This window comes from Canis lupus, chromosome 5 (assembly GCF_003254725.2).
Source record: "Canis lupus dingo isolate Sandy chromosome 5, ASM325472v2, whole genome shotgun sequence".
Lineage (NCBI taxonomy): Eukaryota > Metazoa > Chordata > Mammalia > Carnivora > Canidae > Canis > Canis lupus.
This window is the reverse complement of record NC_064247.1, coordinates 30,386,773-30,402,473: the sequence shown is the minus strand read 5'-3', so window position 1 is coordinate 30,402,473 and position 15,701 is coordinate 30,386,773. Positions and strand designations below refer to the sequence as shown.

At 41.5% G+C, this 15,701-nt stretch overlaps 1 protein-coding gene across 9 annotated transcripts in view; it reads left to right on the top strand.

Moving 5' to 3' along the window:
• Positions 1–15,701, top strand: part of ANKFY1 (ankyrin repeat and FYVE domain containing 1) — an 82,320-nt gene that overhangs the window by 30,709 nt on the left and 35,910 nt on the right. For 6 of the 9 annotated variants that reach the window (XM_025461947.3, XM_049110058.1, XM_035716260.2 and 3 more), the window contains one exon: positions 10,845–10,980. In XM_025461947.3, the coding sequence (XP_025317732.3) occupies positions 10,845–10,980 (136 nt within the window). Of the gene's footprint in view, positions 1–8,585; positions 8,610–10,844; positions 11,073–13,642; positions 13,681–15,701 lie in introns of those variants that run through there. The other 3 variants (XM_035716263.2, XM_035716266.2, XM_035716265.2) reach the window with 3 other exon arrangements.

Below are 15,701 nucleotides of genomic sequence, written 5' to 3'. Positions count from 1 at the left end.
GTATATACCACATCCTATTTGTCCATTCATCTACTGAGGGACACTTGGGTTGTTTCTGCCTCTTGGCTATTGTGAATAATGCTATTGTGAACATGAGTACATGTACATGTATTTCTTTAAGATCCTGCTTTCAGTTTTTTGGATACATACCCAGAAGTGGAATTGCTAGATCATATAATAATTCCATTTTTAATTTTTTGAGGAACTCTCATACTGTTTTCCATAGGAACTATGTCATTTTACATTTCCACCAACTGTACACAGGGTTCCAGTTTCTTCACTTCCTTACCAATATTTGCGATTTTCTATTTGTTTTGATAGAAAAACAAATTACATATATTGTATTTTTCATTCTGTACTTCCATTTGTTCCTTTTCCGTTTTATTTTATTTATTTTTTAAGATTTTATTTTTTTTTTAATTATGATAGTCACAGAGAGAGAGAGAGAGGTAGAGACACAGGCAGATGGAGAAGCAGGCTCCATGCACTGGGAGCCCGACGTGGGATTCAATCCCGGGTCTCCAGGATCGCGCCCTGGGCCAAAGACAGGCGCCAAACCGCTGCGCCACCCAGGGATCCCTCCTTTTCCGTTTTATATGCTGAAAATTTCTATCTTTTAAAAATTTTTAAAGATTTTATTCATGAGAAACAGAGAGAGAGAGAGAGAGAGAGAGGGAGAAGCAGGCTCCCTGGAGGGAGCCTGATGTGGGACTTGATCCCAGGACCCCCAGATCATGACCTGAGCCGAGGCAGATGCTCAACCACACTGAGCCACCAGGTATCCCTGTCTTTTAAATTTTAACTGTGTTTTCCCTTACTTTCTGGAGCATAGTTACACCAGATGCTTCCATGTCTTTGATAAATTCAATATGTGGGTCATCTTGGGGTTAGAGTATGTTGTCTTGTGCCTTGAGAAATGGTCATATTTTCCTGATTTTTTTTTTTCCCTATGTCAAATGATTTTGGATTGTATTCTGGATATTCTGATTGTGTTTTGTAGACTCTGGGTCCTATATCATCATTCTCTGGAAAACATTGGATCTAACTTTAGGTTCAGACTGAAGTTGATTCACCTTCTGTAGGTGGTGGTTCAAACATCACTTCAGTTGTTGAAGCTGGACTGGAGACTCTGCCATGCATGAGTAGCTCCGAGGTGAGCCTGAGGCCTGTGTGGTTCATACACAAAACGGACTCATTTTCCTGGTGTACCTGACTAGGAAGATGGAGTTTTTACTAGGAGGTTAGGCATCCGCATGGTCACCATACCAGTGTGAATCCCTGACTGGAGTCTGTCTTCAGGGTAAAGCTATAGGGAAACAAAAATGGGTATGGTTGCTTCTTCAAGTTTCCCTCCCCCTATAATTCAGCTACATTTGTGTACTTTTCAGAATCCTTAGGTAGTTGTTTTTGGTGCTCTGTCAAAAGTTTTTAGCTATAATCAGTTAAAATAGGATGGGTTGTTACCCTGCCATGATAGAACTACAATGTCTGTCCTTTTATTCCTATATAAAGGAATAAATTTTATTCCTTTATAATTTCTTTAGGGATTATTTAGAAGTATGAGTTGGGGTTTATTTTTATTTCCAAGAAGTTAGGGTGCATCCTTAAAATGAATAAAGAGGATGCTTTTACTTTTTTTTAATAATAAATTTATTTTTTATTGGTGTTCAATTTGCCAACATACAGAATAACACCCAGTGCTCATCCCGTCAAGTGCCCCCCTCAGTGCCCGTCATCCTTTCACCCCCACCCCCGCCCTCCTCCCCTTTCATCATCCCTAGTTCGTTTCCCAGAGTTAGGAGTCTTACATGTTCTGTCTCCCTTTCTGATATTTCCTACCCATTTCTTCTCCCTTCCCTTCTATTGCCTTTCACTATTATTTATAGTGAGACCATATGAGATGAATGAATGAGATGAGACCAAATGAATGAGACCATATAATGTTGGTCCTTCTCCACTTGACTTATTTCACTCAGCATAGTACCCTCCAGGCCCATCCATGTCGAAGCAAATGGTGGGTATTTGTCATTTCTAATGGCTGAGGAATATTCCATTGTATACATAGACCACATCTTCTTTATCCATTCATCTTTCTATGGACACCGAGGCTCCTTCCACAGTTTGGCTATTGTGGACATTGCTGCTAGAAACATCGGGGTGCAGGTGTCCCGGCGTTTCATTGCATCTGCATCTTTGGGGTAAATCCCCAGCAGTGCAATTGCTGGGTCGTAGGGCAGGTCTATTTTTAACTCTTTGAGGAACCTCCACACAGTTTCCCAGAGTGGCTGCACCATTTCACATTCTCACCAACAGTGTAAGAGGGTTCCCTTTTCTCTGCATCCTCTCCAACATTTGTGGTTTCCTGCCTTGTTAATGTTCCCCATTCTCACTGGTGTGAGGTGGTATCTCATTGTGGTTTTGATTTGTATTTCCCTGATGGCAAATGATGCAGAGCATTTTCTCATGTGCGTGTGGCCAAGTCTATGTCTTCCTCTGTGAGATTTCTCTTCATGTCTTTTGCCCAGTTCATGATTGGGTTGTTTGTTTCTTTGGTGTTGAGTTTAAGAAGTTCTTTATAGATCTTGGAAACTAGCCCTTTATCTGATACGTCATTTGCAAATATCTTCTTACATTCTGTAGGTTGTCTTTGAGTTTTGTTGACTGTTTCTTTTGTTGTGCAAAAGCTTCTGATCTTGATGAATTCCCAATAGTTCATTTTTGCTTTTGTTTCTTTTGCCATCATGGATGTATCTTGCAAGAAGTTACTGTGGCCAAGTTCAAAAAGGGTGTTGCCTGTGTTCTGTAGGATTTTGATGGACTCTTGTCTCACATTTAGATCTTTCATCTATTTTGAGTTTATCTTTGTGTATGGTGCAAGAGAGTGGTCTAGTTTCATTCTTCTGCATGTGGATGTCCAATTTTCCTAGCACCATTTATTGAAGAGACTGTCTTTCTTCCAATGGATAGTCTTTCCTCCTTTATCGAATATTAGTTGACCATAAAGTTCAGGGTCCACTTCTGGGTTCTCTATTCTGTTCCATTGATCTATGTGTCTGTTTTTGTGCCAGTACCACAGTGTCTTGATGACCACAGCTTTGTAGTACAACCTGAAATCTGGCATTGTGATGCCCCCAAGTATGGTTTTCTTTTTTAAAATTACTCTGGCTATTCAGGGTCTTTTCTGATTCCACACAAATCTTAAAATAATTTGTTCTAACTCTCTGAAGAAAGTCCATGGTATTTTGATAGGGATTGCATTAAACGTGTAAATTGCCCTGGGTAACACTGACATTTTCACAATATTAATTCTTCCAATCCATGATCATGGAATGTTTTTCCATCTCTTTGTATCTTCCTCAATTTCTTTCAGAGGTGTTCTATAGTTTTTAGGGTATAGATCCTTTACCTCTTTGGTTAGGCTTAGTCCTAGGTATCTTATGCTTTTGGGTACAATTGTAAATGGGATTGACTCCTTAATTTCTCTTTCTTCAGTCTCATTGTTAGTGTATAGAAATGCCATTGATTTCTGGGCATTGATTTTGTATCCTGCCACGCTGCCAAATTGCTGTATGAGTTCTAGCAATCTTGGGATGGAGTCTTTTGGGTTTTCTTTTTTTTTTTTTTTTTTTTTTAATTTTATTTTATTTATGATAGTCATACAGAGAGAGAGAGAGAGAGGCAGAGACATAGGCAGAGGGAGAAGCAGGCTCCATGCACCGGGAGCCTGACGTGGGATTCGATCCTGGGTCTCCAGGATCGCGCCCTGGGCCAAAGGCAGGCGCCAAACCGCTGCGCCACCCAGGGATCCCTCTTATGGGTTTTCTACGTAGAGTATCATGTCATCGGCAAAGAGGGAGAGTTTGACTTCTTCTTTGCCGATTTGGATGCCTTTAATGTCTTTTTGTTGTCTGATTGCTGAGGCAGGACTTCCAGTACTATGTTGAATAGCAGTGGTGAGAGTGGACATCCCTGTCTTGTTCCTGATCTTAGGGGAAAGGCTCCCAGTGCTTCCCCATTGAGAATGATCTTTGTTGTGGGCTTTTGGTAGATGGCTTTTAAGATGTCGAGCAATGTTCCCTCTATCCCTACACTCTGAAGAGTTTTGATCAGGCATGGATGCTGTATTTTGTCAAATGCTTTCTCTGCATCTAATGAGAGGATCATATGGTTTTTGGTTTTTCTCTTGCTGATATGATGAATCACATTGATTGTTTTACGGGTGTTGAACCAGCCTTGTGTCCAGGGAATAAATCCTACTTGGTCATGGTGAATATTTTCTTAATGTACTATTGGATCCAGTTGGCTAGTATCTTGTTGAGAATTTTTGCATCCATGTTCATCAGGGATATTGGTCTGTAATTCTCCTTTTTGGTGGGGTCTTGTCTGGTTTTGGAATTAAGGTGATGCTGGCTTCATAGAATGAAATTGGAAGTACTCCATCTCTTTCTATCTTTCCAAACAGCTTTAGTAGAATAGGTATGGTTTCTTCTTTAAACGTTTGATAGAATTCCCCAGGGAAGCCATCTGGCCCTGGACTTTTGTGTCTTGGGAGGTTTTTGATGACTGCTTCAATTTCCTCCCTGGTTATTGGCCTGTTCAGGTTTTCTGTTTCTTCCTGATCCAGTTTTGGTAGTTTGTGGCTTTCCAGAAATGTGTCCATTTCTTCTAGATTGCCTAATTTATTGGTGTACAGCTGTTCATAATCTGTTTTTAAAATCGTTTATATTTCCTTGGTGTTGGTAGTGATCTCTCCTTTCTCATTCATGATTTTATGAATTTGAGTCTTCTCTCTCTTCTTTTTAATAAGGCTGGCTATTGGTTTATCTGTCTTCTTAATTGTTTCAAAGAACCAACTCCTGGTTCTGTTGATCTGTTCCACAGTTCTTCTGGTCTCGATTTCGTTGAGTTCTGCTCGAATCTTTATTAACTCTCTTCTTCTGCTGGGTGTGTAGGATCTATTTGCTGTTTTTTCTCTAGCTCCTTTAGATGTAAGGTCAGCTTTTGTATTTGAGTTCTTTCCAGTTTTTGGATGGATGCTTGTATTGCGATGTATTTCCCCCTCAGGACTGCTTTTGCTGTATGCCAAAGATTTTGAACGGTTGTATCTTCATTCTCATTAGTTTCCATGAATCTTTTTAATTCTTCCTTAATTTCCTGGTTGACCCTTTCATCTTTTAGCAAGATGGTCCTTAACCTCCATGTGTTTGAAGTCCTTCCAAACTTCTTGTTGTGATTTAGTTCTAATTTCAAGGCATTATGGTCTGAGAATATGCAGGGGATGATCCCAATCTTTTAGTGTCGGTTCAGACCCGATTTGTGACCCAGTATGTGGTCTATTCTGGAGAAAGCTCCATGTGCACTTGAGAAGAATGTGTATTCAGTTGAGTTTGGATGTAAAGTTCTGTAGATATCTGTGAAATCCATCTGGTCCAGTGTATCATTTAAAGCTCTCGTTTCTTTGGAGATGTGGTGTTTAGAAGACCTATCAAGTGTAGAAAGTGCTAGATTGAAGTCACCAAGTATAAGTGTATTATTATCTAAGTATGTCTTAAGTTTGGTTATTAATTGATATATTTGGCAGCTCCCACATTCGGGGCATATATATTGAGGATTGTTAAGTCCTCTTGTTGGATAGATCCTTTAAGTATGAGATAGTGTCCCTCTTCATCTCTCACTACAGTCTTCGGGGTAAATTTTAGTTTATCTGATCTAAGGATGGCTACCCCTGCTTTCTTTTGAGGACCATTTGAATGGTAAATGGTTCTCCAACCTTTTGTTTTCAGGCTGTAGGTGTCCTTCTGTCTAAAATGAGTCTCTTGTAGACAGCAGATAGATGGGTCCTGCTTTTTTATCCAGTCTGACCCCCTGAGCCTTTTGATGGGGTCATTAAGCCTGTTCACGTTCAGGGTTAGTATTGAAAGATACGAGTTTAGTGTCATCATGATATCTATTCAGTCCCTGTTTTTGTGGATTCTTCCATTGGACTTCTTCTTAAAGGGGAATTTTAAGAGTCCCCCTTAAAATTTCTTGCAGAGCTGGTTTGGAGGTCACATATTCTTTCAGTTCCTGCCTGTCTTGGAAGCTCTTTATCTCTCCTTCCATTCTGAATGAGAGCCTTGCTGGATAAAGTATTCTTGGTTGCATGTTTTTCTCATTTAGGACCCTGAATATATCCTGCCAGCCCTTTCTGGCCTGCCAGGTCTCTGTGGAGAGGTCTGCTGTTACCCTAATACTCCTCCCCATAAAAGTCAGGGATTTCTTGTCTCTTGCTGCTTTAAGGATCTTCTCTTTATCTTTGGAATTTGCAAGCTTAACTATTAAATGTCGAAGTGTTGAATGTTTTTATTGATTTTAGGGGGGGATCTCTCTATTTCCTGGATCTGAATGCCTGTTTCCCTTCCCAGATTAGGAAACTTTTCAGCTCTGATTTGTTCCAATACATATTCTGGCCCTCTGTCCCTTTCGGCGCCCTCGGGAACCCCAATTAAACGTAGGTTTTTCTTCCTCAGGCTGTCGTTTATTTCCCTTAATCTATCCTTATGGTCTCTTAATTGTCTCATTTTTCCTCAGTTTCCCTCTTTGCCATCAACTTGTCTTTTATGTCACTCGTTCTTCCACCTTGTTAACCGTCGTCGTTAGGACTTCTAGTTTGGATTGCATCTCATTAAATTGATTTTTAATTTCTGCCTGATTAGATCTAAATTCTGCAGTCATGAAGTCTCCTGAGTCCTTTATGCTTTTTTCTAGAGCCACCAGTAGCTTTATAATAGTGCTTCAGAATTGGCTTTCTGACATTGAATTGTAATCCAAATTTTGTAACTCTGTGGGAGAGAGGACTGTTTCTGATTCTTTCTTTTGAGGTGAGGTTTTCCTTCTAGTCATTTTGCTCAGTGCAGAGTGGCCAAAAACAAGTTGTATTGGGAAAAGGAGAAAAAGAGAGGAGAGAAAGAAGGAAAGAAAAGAGAAAAAAAAGAAAAAAGGAAGAAAAAAAGAAGAAAAAGAGAAAGAAAAAGAAAGGAAAAAAGGGGTGGGGTAAGCAAGCAGAAATCAAAAAGCAAAAAAAAAAAAAAAAACCCAAGAAAACAAAAAACACGGGGGAGTATCCTCTGATTCTGTATACTGTAAGTCCCTTGACTTCCTCTGGAACTTTCCAGCGCTACTTGGTCAATAATTTGTTTTTCCCCTGTCTAGCTGGTCTTCTGGGGGAGGGGCCTGTTGTGCTGATTTTCAGGTGTTAGCATTTGGGGGAGCTGCTCTGTCCCCCTGCCTGGCGTAGTGCTCAGTGAGTCATGTTTATCCTGTTTATGCGGTGAGGCCACCGTGAGGCTCAGTGGGTTGTTTACCCTGTGAGGCCCCAGGAGGAACAACCGCAGTGGTGGTGGCCAGCTTTGGAGCCCTGGATTCAGCTCCCGCAGTAACTATGGAGCTCTCAGTCTGCAGGGGCCTGGATGCTCCGGGGGCAGGGCCGCTGATCTGCTCAGCTTGGGGCAGGAGTGTCCTTGCTGTTCTCTGCCCTCCCGGACTCTGCCTGTCTCGGGGGCAGGGGAGGTCGGATCCTGGGCTGTGTCCCAGCACCTTGTGCTCCCGGGCCTGTGCTGTTGCATTCGTGCTCTGGGCCGCGCAGCCCCCTCTGCGTGGAGCCTCCACCAGAGCCCCTCCCCCTCTGAGCTGCTCCCTGGTCCAGGGTCCAGCCATGGGCGTGCTCCAGCCCTTTAGGGAGCTTGGCTCACTCTTCCCGGGGCGCAGGTGTCTGTTAGTGTTCCAGGGAGCCTGAGGGCATCCCCGCTCTCCTGGGGTCCTGCTCTAACTCTCTGGGAGCGCCTTTCTGCCGGGGAAGGTTGGTGAAGCTCCTGGTTCTTGGGGATGGTGCTTTCCTGTCCTGGGGGCACTCGCCTGGGCCTTAGCCTGGCTCCTTGCGGGCCCCTCCCCTTTGGATGCCTTTTGTTTCTTTACCCGCCCACCCCGCCCCGTCTTCCTACCTTGATAGAAGCGTGAACTCTTCTCACTGTAGCATTCCAGCTGTTCTCTCTTTAAATCTCAGGCTGAATTCATAGATTTTCAGGATGATTTGAAGGTTATCTAGGTAAGGTAATTTGGTGGGGACAGGTGACTTGGGGACCCTACTCTTCTGCCATCTTCTGGCCCAAGTACTCTGCTTTTAGTTTTGAAAGATGCTATTTATCACAGTTTTTTAATTTTATGAATCAAAAACTAAAATAAATGAAGAAAAAATTGTTGGAAAATTGCAGATAATTCTATCCAGAGTCATAGTAAGATATTCAGAACACTTTTCTCAGTGTTTTACTGATTAAGTACAGGATTTAAGTAAGGAAATTAATTTCCTCAGTATGCTACATTTAATGGCTAATTGCCTACTAAGTTTATTCCCATTCTTTCCAAATGGCTTATAAAACCTTTATTTAAAATCAAAACAACAACAAAACTGGGTACATAAAAGATCTCAAGTTCTCTACCAAGTGTGGCTGTGGGCACCTAGACTGTGGTGACATCAGAAGTTGGGGTGTTCTTTCTCTTGTGGTCCCTACAGTCACAGACTTTGATCAGCTTGTGTGCCGGCCCTGGTGAAGGGTGACTGCCTCTAGAAGCAGGTATGCCATACAGGTCGTGGAGGCCACTGCTTTCACTTCTCAGAGTCTGCTCCTCTGCGTCTCCTCCTGCTTTTACAGGCTCCTTTGACTTGAACAGCCACTTGTGTAAGTAGATGGGATGCAATAGAGACTGCATGATTCACTTAAAAGTGCGCAGTTGGAACCACACCCCCTCCTGCTGGCTTAGTGCTCTGCCCACCTTGTACCATGGCTGCTTGGTCGGACTCTCAAAATGAATTTATTTTCAGTGTATTTTGTAGATTAAGGGAAGAGTCAAGGCATGAGTGGAATGCTTGGAGATCAGTTGAACTTCATTTGAAATTTTGAGGGCTCCCAGAAAATCCCTGCTAATTGTGGTTAAGAAAATTATTTAGGTTTTAGTTTATCAGTTGTCAGGTTTATTGATTTGGACAATTGAGGGAGGGTTTTTAAAGGAAAGCAGCCAAATTTTAAAACAGAATCAGGGGCGCCCGGGTGGCTCAATCAGTCAGGCATCCCACTCTTAGTTTCAGCTCATGTCATGATCCCGGGGTCCTGAGATTCAGCCCCAGATCAGGCTCCACACTGGATGTGGAGCCTGCTTAAGATTCTCTCTTTCCTTCAGCATCTGCCCTCCTCCTCCTCCTTTCAAAAAAAAAAAAAAAAAAAAAAGAAGAAGAAGAAAAGCAAGCAAAATCAGGGAAATAAAAAATTAGCCCAAAGAAAAGTTAGTTATAGATCCTACTAGGGTTAATTTTAGGGTTTATTCTTCCAGTGTCTCAGTAGATAGTCAGGTGCACCTGGTTGGCTTATTCCATGGAGCATATGACTCTTGACTCTTGACTTTGTTTGGGGCTCAAACTCATGACTGGATGTAGAGTGTAGAGATTACTTTAAAAAAAAAAACCAAAAACTGATAATCTTACGGCCATAGCACCCTGAATGTCCTCAGTCTTATCTGATAGGACAGATCAGAAGCTTAGCTAAGCAGGGTTGGGCTAAGCAGGGTTGGGCCTCGTTAGTACTTCGACAGGAGACAGACACAAAGGTGTGCGCATGTGCGCGCGCGCGCGCGCACGCGTGTGTGTGTGTGTGTACATACTGATACACATGTGTATACACACATATACATCTCCAAAAAACGAGATCATTTAATACATGTATTTTTAGCCTTTTTAAGAACCTGATATGTAGTGCATATCTTTTTAGGTTGATTATTGAGATCTAAATAACTTTAATTGATACAAAACTTTCCAGTGTGAGTATATACTATAATTATTAGCTTACCAGTATTGTACTCTCAAGATTTTTGTTCCAGTTTTTAATTTTTAAAAATAATACTGTGTTGACTGTCTTAATACATATGTTTCTCTGTATTTGCTCAGTTATTAGACTAATATTCTACACATATAATTGTTCATTTTAGGAATCTTTCAGACAAAAAATGTATTCTAGTTTAAATTTGTGTTTGTAGTTACTGGTAAGGTTTACAGAACCTTTTTATTTATCCTTGGGAATTACCATTTATATCTGTTGCCCATTGGTTATCCATGTTTTCATGTGTGTTTGTAAGATCTTTTTATTGGAATATAAACTCTGTCATATATTTAGAATGTTTCCCCCCAATTTATTTGATTTACATCTTTTTTCTTTTTAAGAGAGAAAGGTAAGGAGGGAAGGGGATGTGGGAGAGGGAGAGTGAGAATCTTAAGCAGGCTACATGCTGATGTGGGGTTTAAAGATTTTTTTTTTTAATTTTTTTTTATTTATTTATGATAGTCACAGAGAGAGAGAGAGAGAGGCAGAGACACAGGCAGAGGGAGAAGCAGGCTCCACGCACCAGGGAGCCCGACGTGGGATTCGATCCCGGGTCTCTAGGATCGCGCCCTGGGCCAAAGGCAGGCGCCAAACCTCTGCGCCACCCAGGGATCCCTGATGTGGGGTTTAATCTCATGACTCTGAGATTATGACTTGAGCTGAAATAAAAAGTCAGACACTCGACCTACTGAGCACCCAGGTGCTCCTTGACTTACGTCTTGAGTAGTTTGCTTCTCTTACTTACCACCCTTTGCAAAACTTTAACATTTTTCTGAAGTCAGATGCTGCCCAGAAAAGCCTTAATTGCCATTTTTAATGGCTGCATGATATTTGAGTTGAGGGTACCAGAATTTATTAGTCTGAAGTTTTAGGAATCCTCAAACAGGCGTAAGTGTATTATTGGTGCTTTGTTTTCAGTGTCTCTCTTTTCATAAGCAGATGCTAACCCTGAGGTGACCAGGACGATGCTTCGCTGGATCTACACAGATGAACTGGAGTTCAGAGAAGATGACGTATTCCTGACTGAGCTGATGAAGCTGGCTAATCGGTTTCAGCTCCAGCTCCTCAGGGAGAGGCAAGTCACAGCACATCTATTCAAGCACCTCACATGGTGGTGGCTGAGCTTTAATTATGCCAAGCTCTGGGAAAACAGCTGCTTCTGCTAATGTAAATAACTTTTGCAAGGTGTTCTTTTAAAGGCAGTGGGGAGATCATTTTATCTCCCTTGCTTTGTTATTTTGTAAGCTAAATTTTGCCACAGTTTTTAGGTATTCTCTTTTCTTTCACTGATTTTTTTTTTAACCTGAGATTACATAATAGTGTGAGCTGATAAACTGAATATGAGCTAATACAGCAGATTATAGTGTCCAAACTCTCAGCTTTCCCTCCAGTACCACTTCCTGTGACATTTATTGTACTTATGTGATATATGTACTTGGGTGAAGTCCTTGGTCATATTGTTTTTGCTAGAAACTCAATAATGCTTGAATTAATACACAAGAGTATGGCTCAGTAGGTTTCATAGACAGTGTTTCTGAGCTTTTGCTTCATTTGTTACTGCTTTTTAGGTTCTGAAGGAGATAGTCTGCTCTGCTTTTTTTATATTGCATTTTCTCTTTTGCTTTTCCAAGTTGGCCTTCCAGAGCAACAGAGAACAAAATGTCATCGAGATGATGTCATGCCTTTGATTTCTGTTTGGCTTGTGGCCTTTGGTAGTCAGATTGGTTGGTGGGATGTACATCATTTAGTTATCTTTCGTATCACCTTGGGTGCTACAGGAATGGCCTTCAAGCAGTGCTCCACCTGCTGTTGTGTTGCCCTTAGAGCCCAGAGCTGCTTGCTGCCATCACTGTGGGGCTGCTGTTCACTGAGCCTGCCATGCACCACATGAATGAGCACACAGGTTCCTCTTAATGCTCTAGGGTTAACATCAGCTTGAATGTATTTTTAATATCTAAAACCAAAAACTCAAAAAACCCCAACAGGTCTGAGATATGTAGGCATATCTAGTAGTTGGTTAGCAAAGCGGACTTGACTGTGGAGGCCTTGAAGTGAACTCTGGTTTGTTTGGGTGAGTATTTGAGCCATCTGAGAGTGAATTGAGAATGATTTTAATTAGATTGAATATGATATGTATCTTTTTTCCCCAGATTTCCTGAGCTTTTTTCCATTGGCCTTGACAGACTTGCTTGTAAATTAAATTGCTTTGATAAAAATGCCCTGGGGTCAGAGTAGTATAGGTAATTGTAATCTGTGTAATGGATTCTTTAATTAAAATGTTTGCTTATTGACTGGGTAGGCCCTTAACCATCAACATTACCAGGTGCTCAATTTTTTATTGTTGGATGTCAACATTAAGTTGTTATCTGTCTCTGTTGCGGCTTTGGTGAGAGCAGGGCTGGGAGATACCCAGGAGTCCGGGTGGGGGTGGGGTCAAATGTCAACTTTTTATTTATTTATTTATTTATTTATTCATTCATTCATTCATTCATTCATTCATATTTTATTTATTTATTCATGAGAGACACAGAGAAAGAGAGGCAGAGACACAGGCAGTGGGAGAAGCAGGCTCCCTGCAGGGAGCCCAATGTGGGACTCGATCCCAGGACTCCAGGATCACACCCTGGGCCAAAGGCAGGCACTAAACTGTTGAGCCACCCAGGAATCCCCCAAATGTCAACTTTTAAAGGGTCACAGAGTGCCCACTGCTGTGTGCAGGAAGAATCACATGTCTGAGGTAGTAAGCTGTCATAAATGTGTGCAGGTCAGTATGAAGCAGGTTTTGCTCATGTTTGTAATGTCGGGATCTCAGAGGTTTGGGAATGCTATCACCACTTTGATGAAAAGGAAGGTTTTTTTGGTAAGTATTATCAGAAAGATGATTTAAAAAAATATTTTATTTATTTATTTGGCACAGAGAAAGAGAACACAAGCCGGGGTGCAGAGGCAGACTCCCTGCCGAGCTGGGAGTCTGAGGTGGGGGCTCCAGCCCAGGAAGCTGAGATCATGACCTGAGCCAAAGGCAGAAAGAAGCTTCACCAACTGATCCACCCAGGAGCCTTGATTTTTTTTTTTTTAAAGAGAATTAATAGTATATGCTAAAAATTGACAATTAATATAGTAGTTGTTTTCCTGATTGTAGAAATTACAAGCTCAGCATATAGCATTTAGAAAATATAGAATAATACAAAGAAAAGGCCCTGGGTCATTTGTAATTCAGCCACTGCTAATGTTTTATTGTTTCTCCTGTCAAGTATCTTTTCCACACCTCCTATTCATGCACATCAGAGTAATATTGAAACTAGACAGAAATTTGTGAGATGCTTAATATATTCTGGATTTTATACTTTGAAAATTGTTTTGTCCATCTATATCCTTTTAGTGCTCTAAAATTAAAACATGTAAAAGCAAAATTCCTAGGATACCTGGGTGTCTCAGTGGTTGGGCATCTGCCTTCAGCTCAGGGCGTGATTCCTGGGTCCTAGGATCGAGTCCAACATCAGGCTCCCTGCATGGAGCTTGCTTCTCCCTCTGCCTATGTCTGTGCCTCTCTCTGTATCTCTCATGAATAAATAAATAAAAATCTTTCAAAAAAGCAAAACCAAAATTCCTCCAAAAGAAAGTTAGTCTGTCCTGCTACTTTTGAAAGAGAAGATAAGAACTGAGAATCTGAATTTTTAAATGAGATGACATGGTCTTTTATGTAAAGGTAAGTTTAATTTTATGTTATACAAACCATTTTGAAATAATAAATGGCATTCTGGGAACCCCAGAGGTAGGTGAAAATGAAGTGTCTGCCAGTTGTAACAAGACATCTGTTTTCATGAAACACATTTGAGGATCTTTGTACAGATGTCATTTGGCAGTAGAAAGAAGGGGATTTGTCTGTAAGAGTGCTTAGCAAAGCTTCTCCGCAGACGTGAATCAGTAGTCCCTTAGGTAGGACGTTAGGACAGCTGTTCATGGGTATCTGTCATTGTAAAATTGAGAATTTCCACGCATTTAAGCAGAAGACTCTTCTCCCAAACATTCTGATTTCATAGCAGGTCACAATCACTTGGGGGAAGGTTGCTCAGATGGTGTTGCTCAGTACAGTAACTCACTGTGATACTATAACACTTTGATTTTAAGTGCCCTGTAGGAGATGCTTCTTCACACCACCTCACCTCTGTTACTTAGAAACAAAGAACTTAAGCATCAGTCTTGGAATAAAATAGGTGCCAGCGTTTATTGCTGGATGGAGAAAGGATGGCAAAGCTGTTGCTGTCCCCCTCCCCCCGCCCCTGCCAAGGTCTCATTGGTGAGGCTTGGGAGGTTTGTTCTTTTGTTCTTCTCTGGTCTTTGTTAACACTTCCGTCCTTCTTCCCCTTCTCTCTCCTGCGTCAGTGGCCTCTCTCCAACTCTGTGAGCTACCCCTCACCTGTAAAAACTCAGAATTATCTGCTAGATGATCATTTATTCTTACTGTAGTACTGAAACCAGTCCATTTTGGTTATAAACGAGGCTGCTGCCTTGAGAAGGCCCTCAAACTGGTGAGCATATCAGGTATGTACCAAATACTGTGTGCAGTTCACTTAGCTTTCCTTTACCTGGGAAAATGCACACAGATACTCTGGCCCTCTGAACAAGAGCACTGTGTTTACTACATGGAACAGGAGACAGGGCACAGACAGTTCAGTGGATCTCCATTCAGGTCTTTTTTACCTCACAGCTCAGTGTTGTCAGTGCTGATTCTGCCCTTAGGATCAGAAAAGGGTTTCTGTGGGTGTTGCAGGACAGATGAAGCAATAGTAGGCTGCCAGGTTTCTGTGATGCTTTAGAGGTGAGCCTCATTTGTATGGAGATGTGCAGACACGGGAGTGGAAGGACTGTGCCACTTGCCTCCTTTCCCCCAGTCCCAGTGCTGCATCTCCTAGGCTAGGGTTGGCTTTGTGCTAGCAGGGACCTGGTTGCCTGTCTGACATAATGAGTGCCTTCTTACCAGTGCATGGGAGAGTCTTGTGGTGATGCTTGTAAGCAGACTTTTTGGACATCCATGGAGCTGATTTTTCTGTGTTAGTATACTCTATAATAAGTTAGGGACATGTGCATTGTACACTGTAGGTGTACTGTTAGTGTGCTTCAGGTGTAGTGGGGATGTACTGTGTGTATACCGTGGGTGTACTGTGTGTATACTGCGGGTGTACTGTGTGTATACTGTGGGTGTACTGTGTGTATACCGTGTACATGCTATGGGTTTACTGTGTGAAATTCATTTGGCTCTATACATTTTCTAGGTGGACTTTCAAAAGTCAGTTTTATTGAGTGATAATGCACATACCGTACGGTTCAGCTTTGGGAGAATGTTTCAGACAAACTAATTTATTGAAGCATACACAGAGCCTCCTGCTTGAAGCTAATTTGAGGCCTCACTGGTGGCATTACAGAACTGTGCTGATAGGAATTGTACATATGTCCTGTACAGTTAAATATAAAAGGAGTGAATTTGACCTATTGTGTGTTTGATTTTGCCAGCACCTATGTATAATAAACCTGTGAGTTTCATGGAATTACTTATAAGGCAATGGGGGGTTATGCTTAATGTGTTTATTTAGAGGTCATTTTGATTCTGACCAGAATGGTCAATGTGCTATATAATGCAATTCTTGTACTTTTAAAATATGGTAGGTCAGCTGTACTTATCCCTAACTCCTCTGTGTATCTGTGTAACCTTGTATGTTAGTGTTATTGGACATAGACAGCCAGTACACAGATTACAGCTTTGGTTTGTTCACTTACGAATCTATTTGTCCTAAT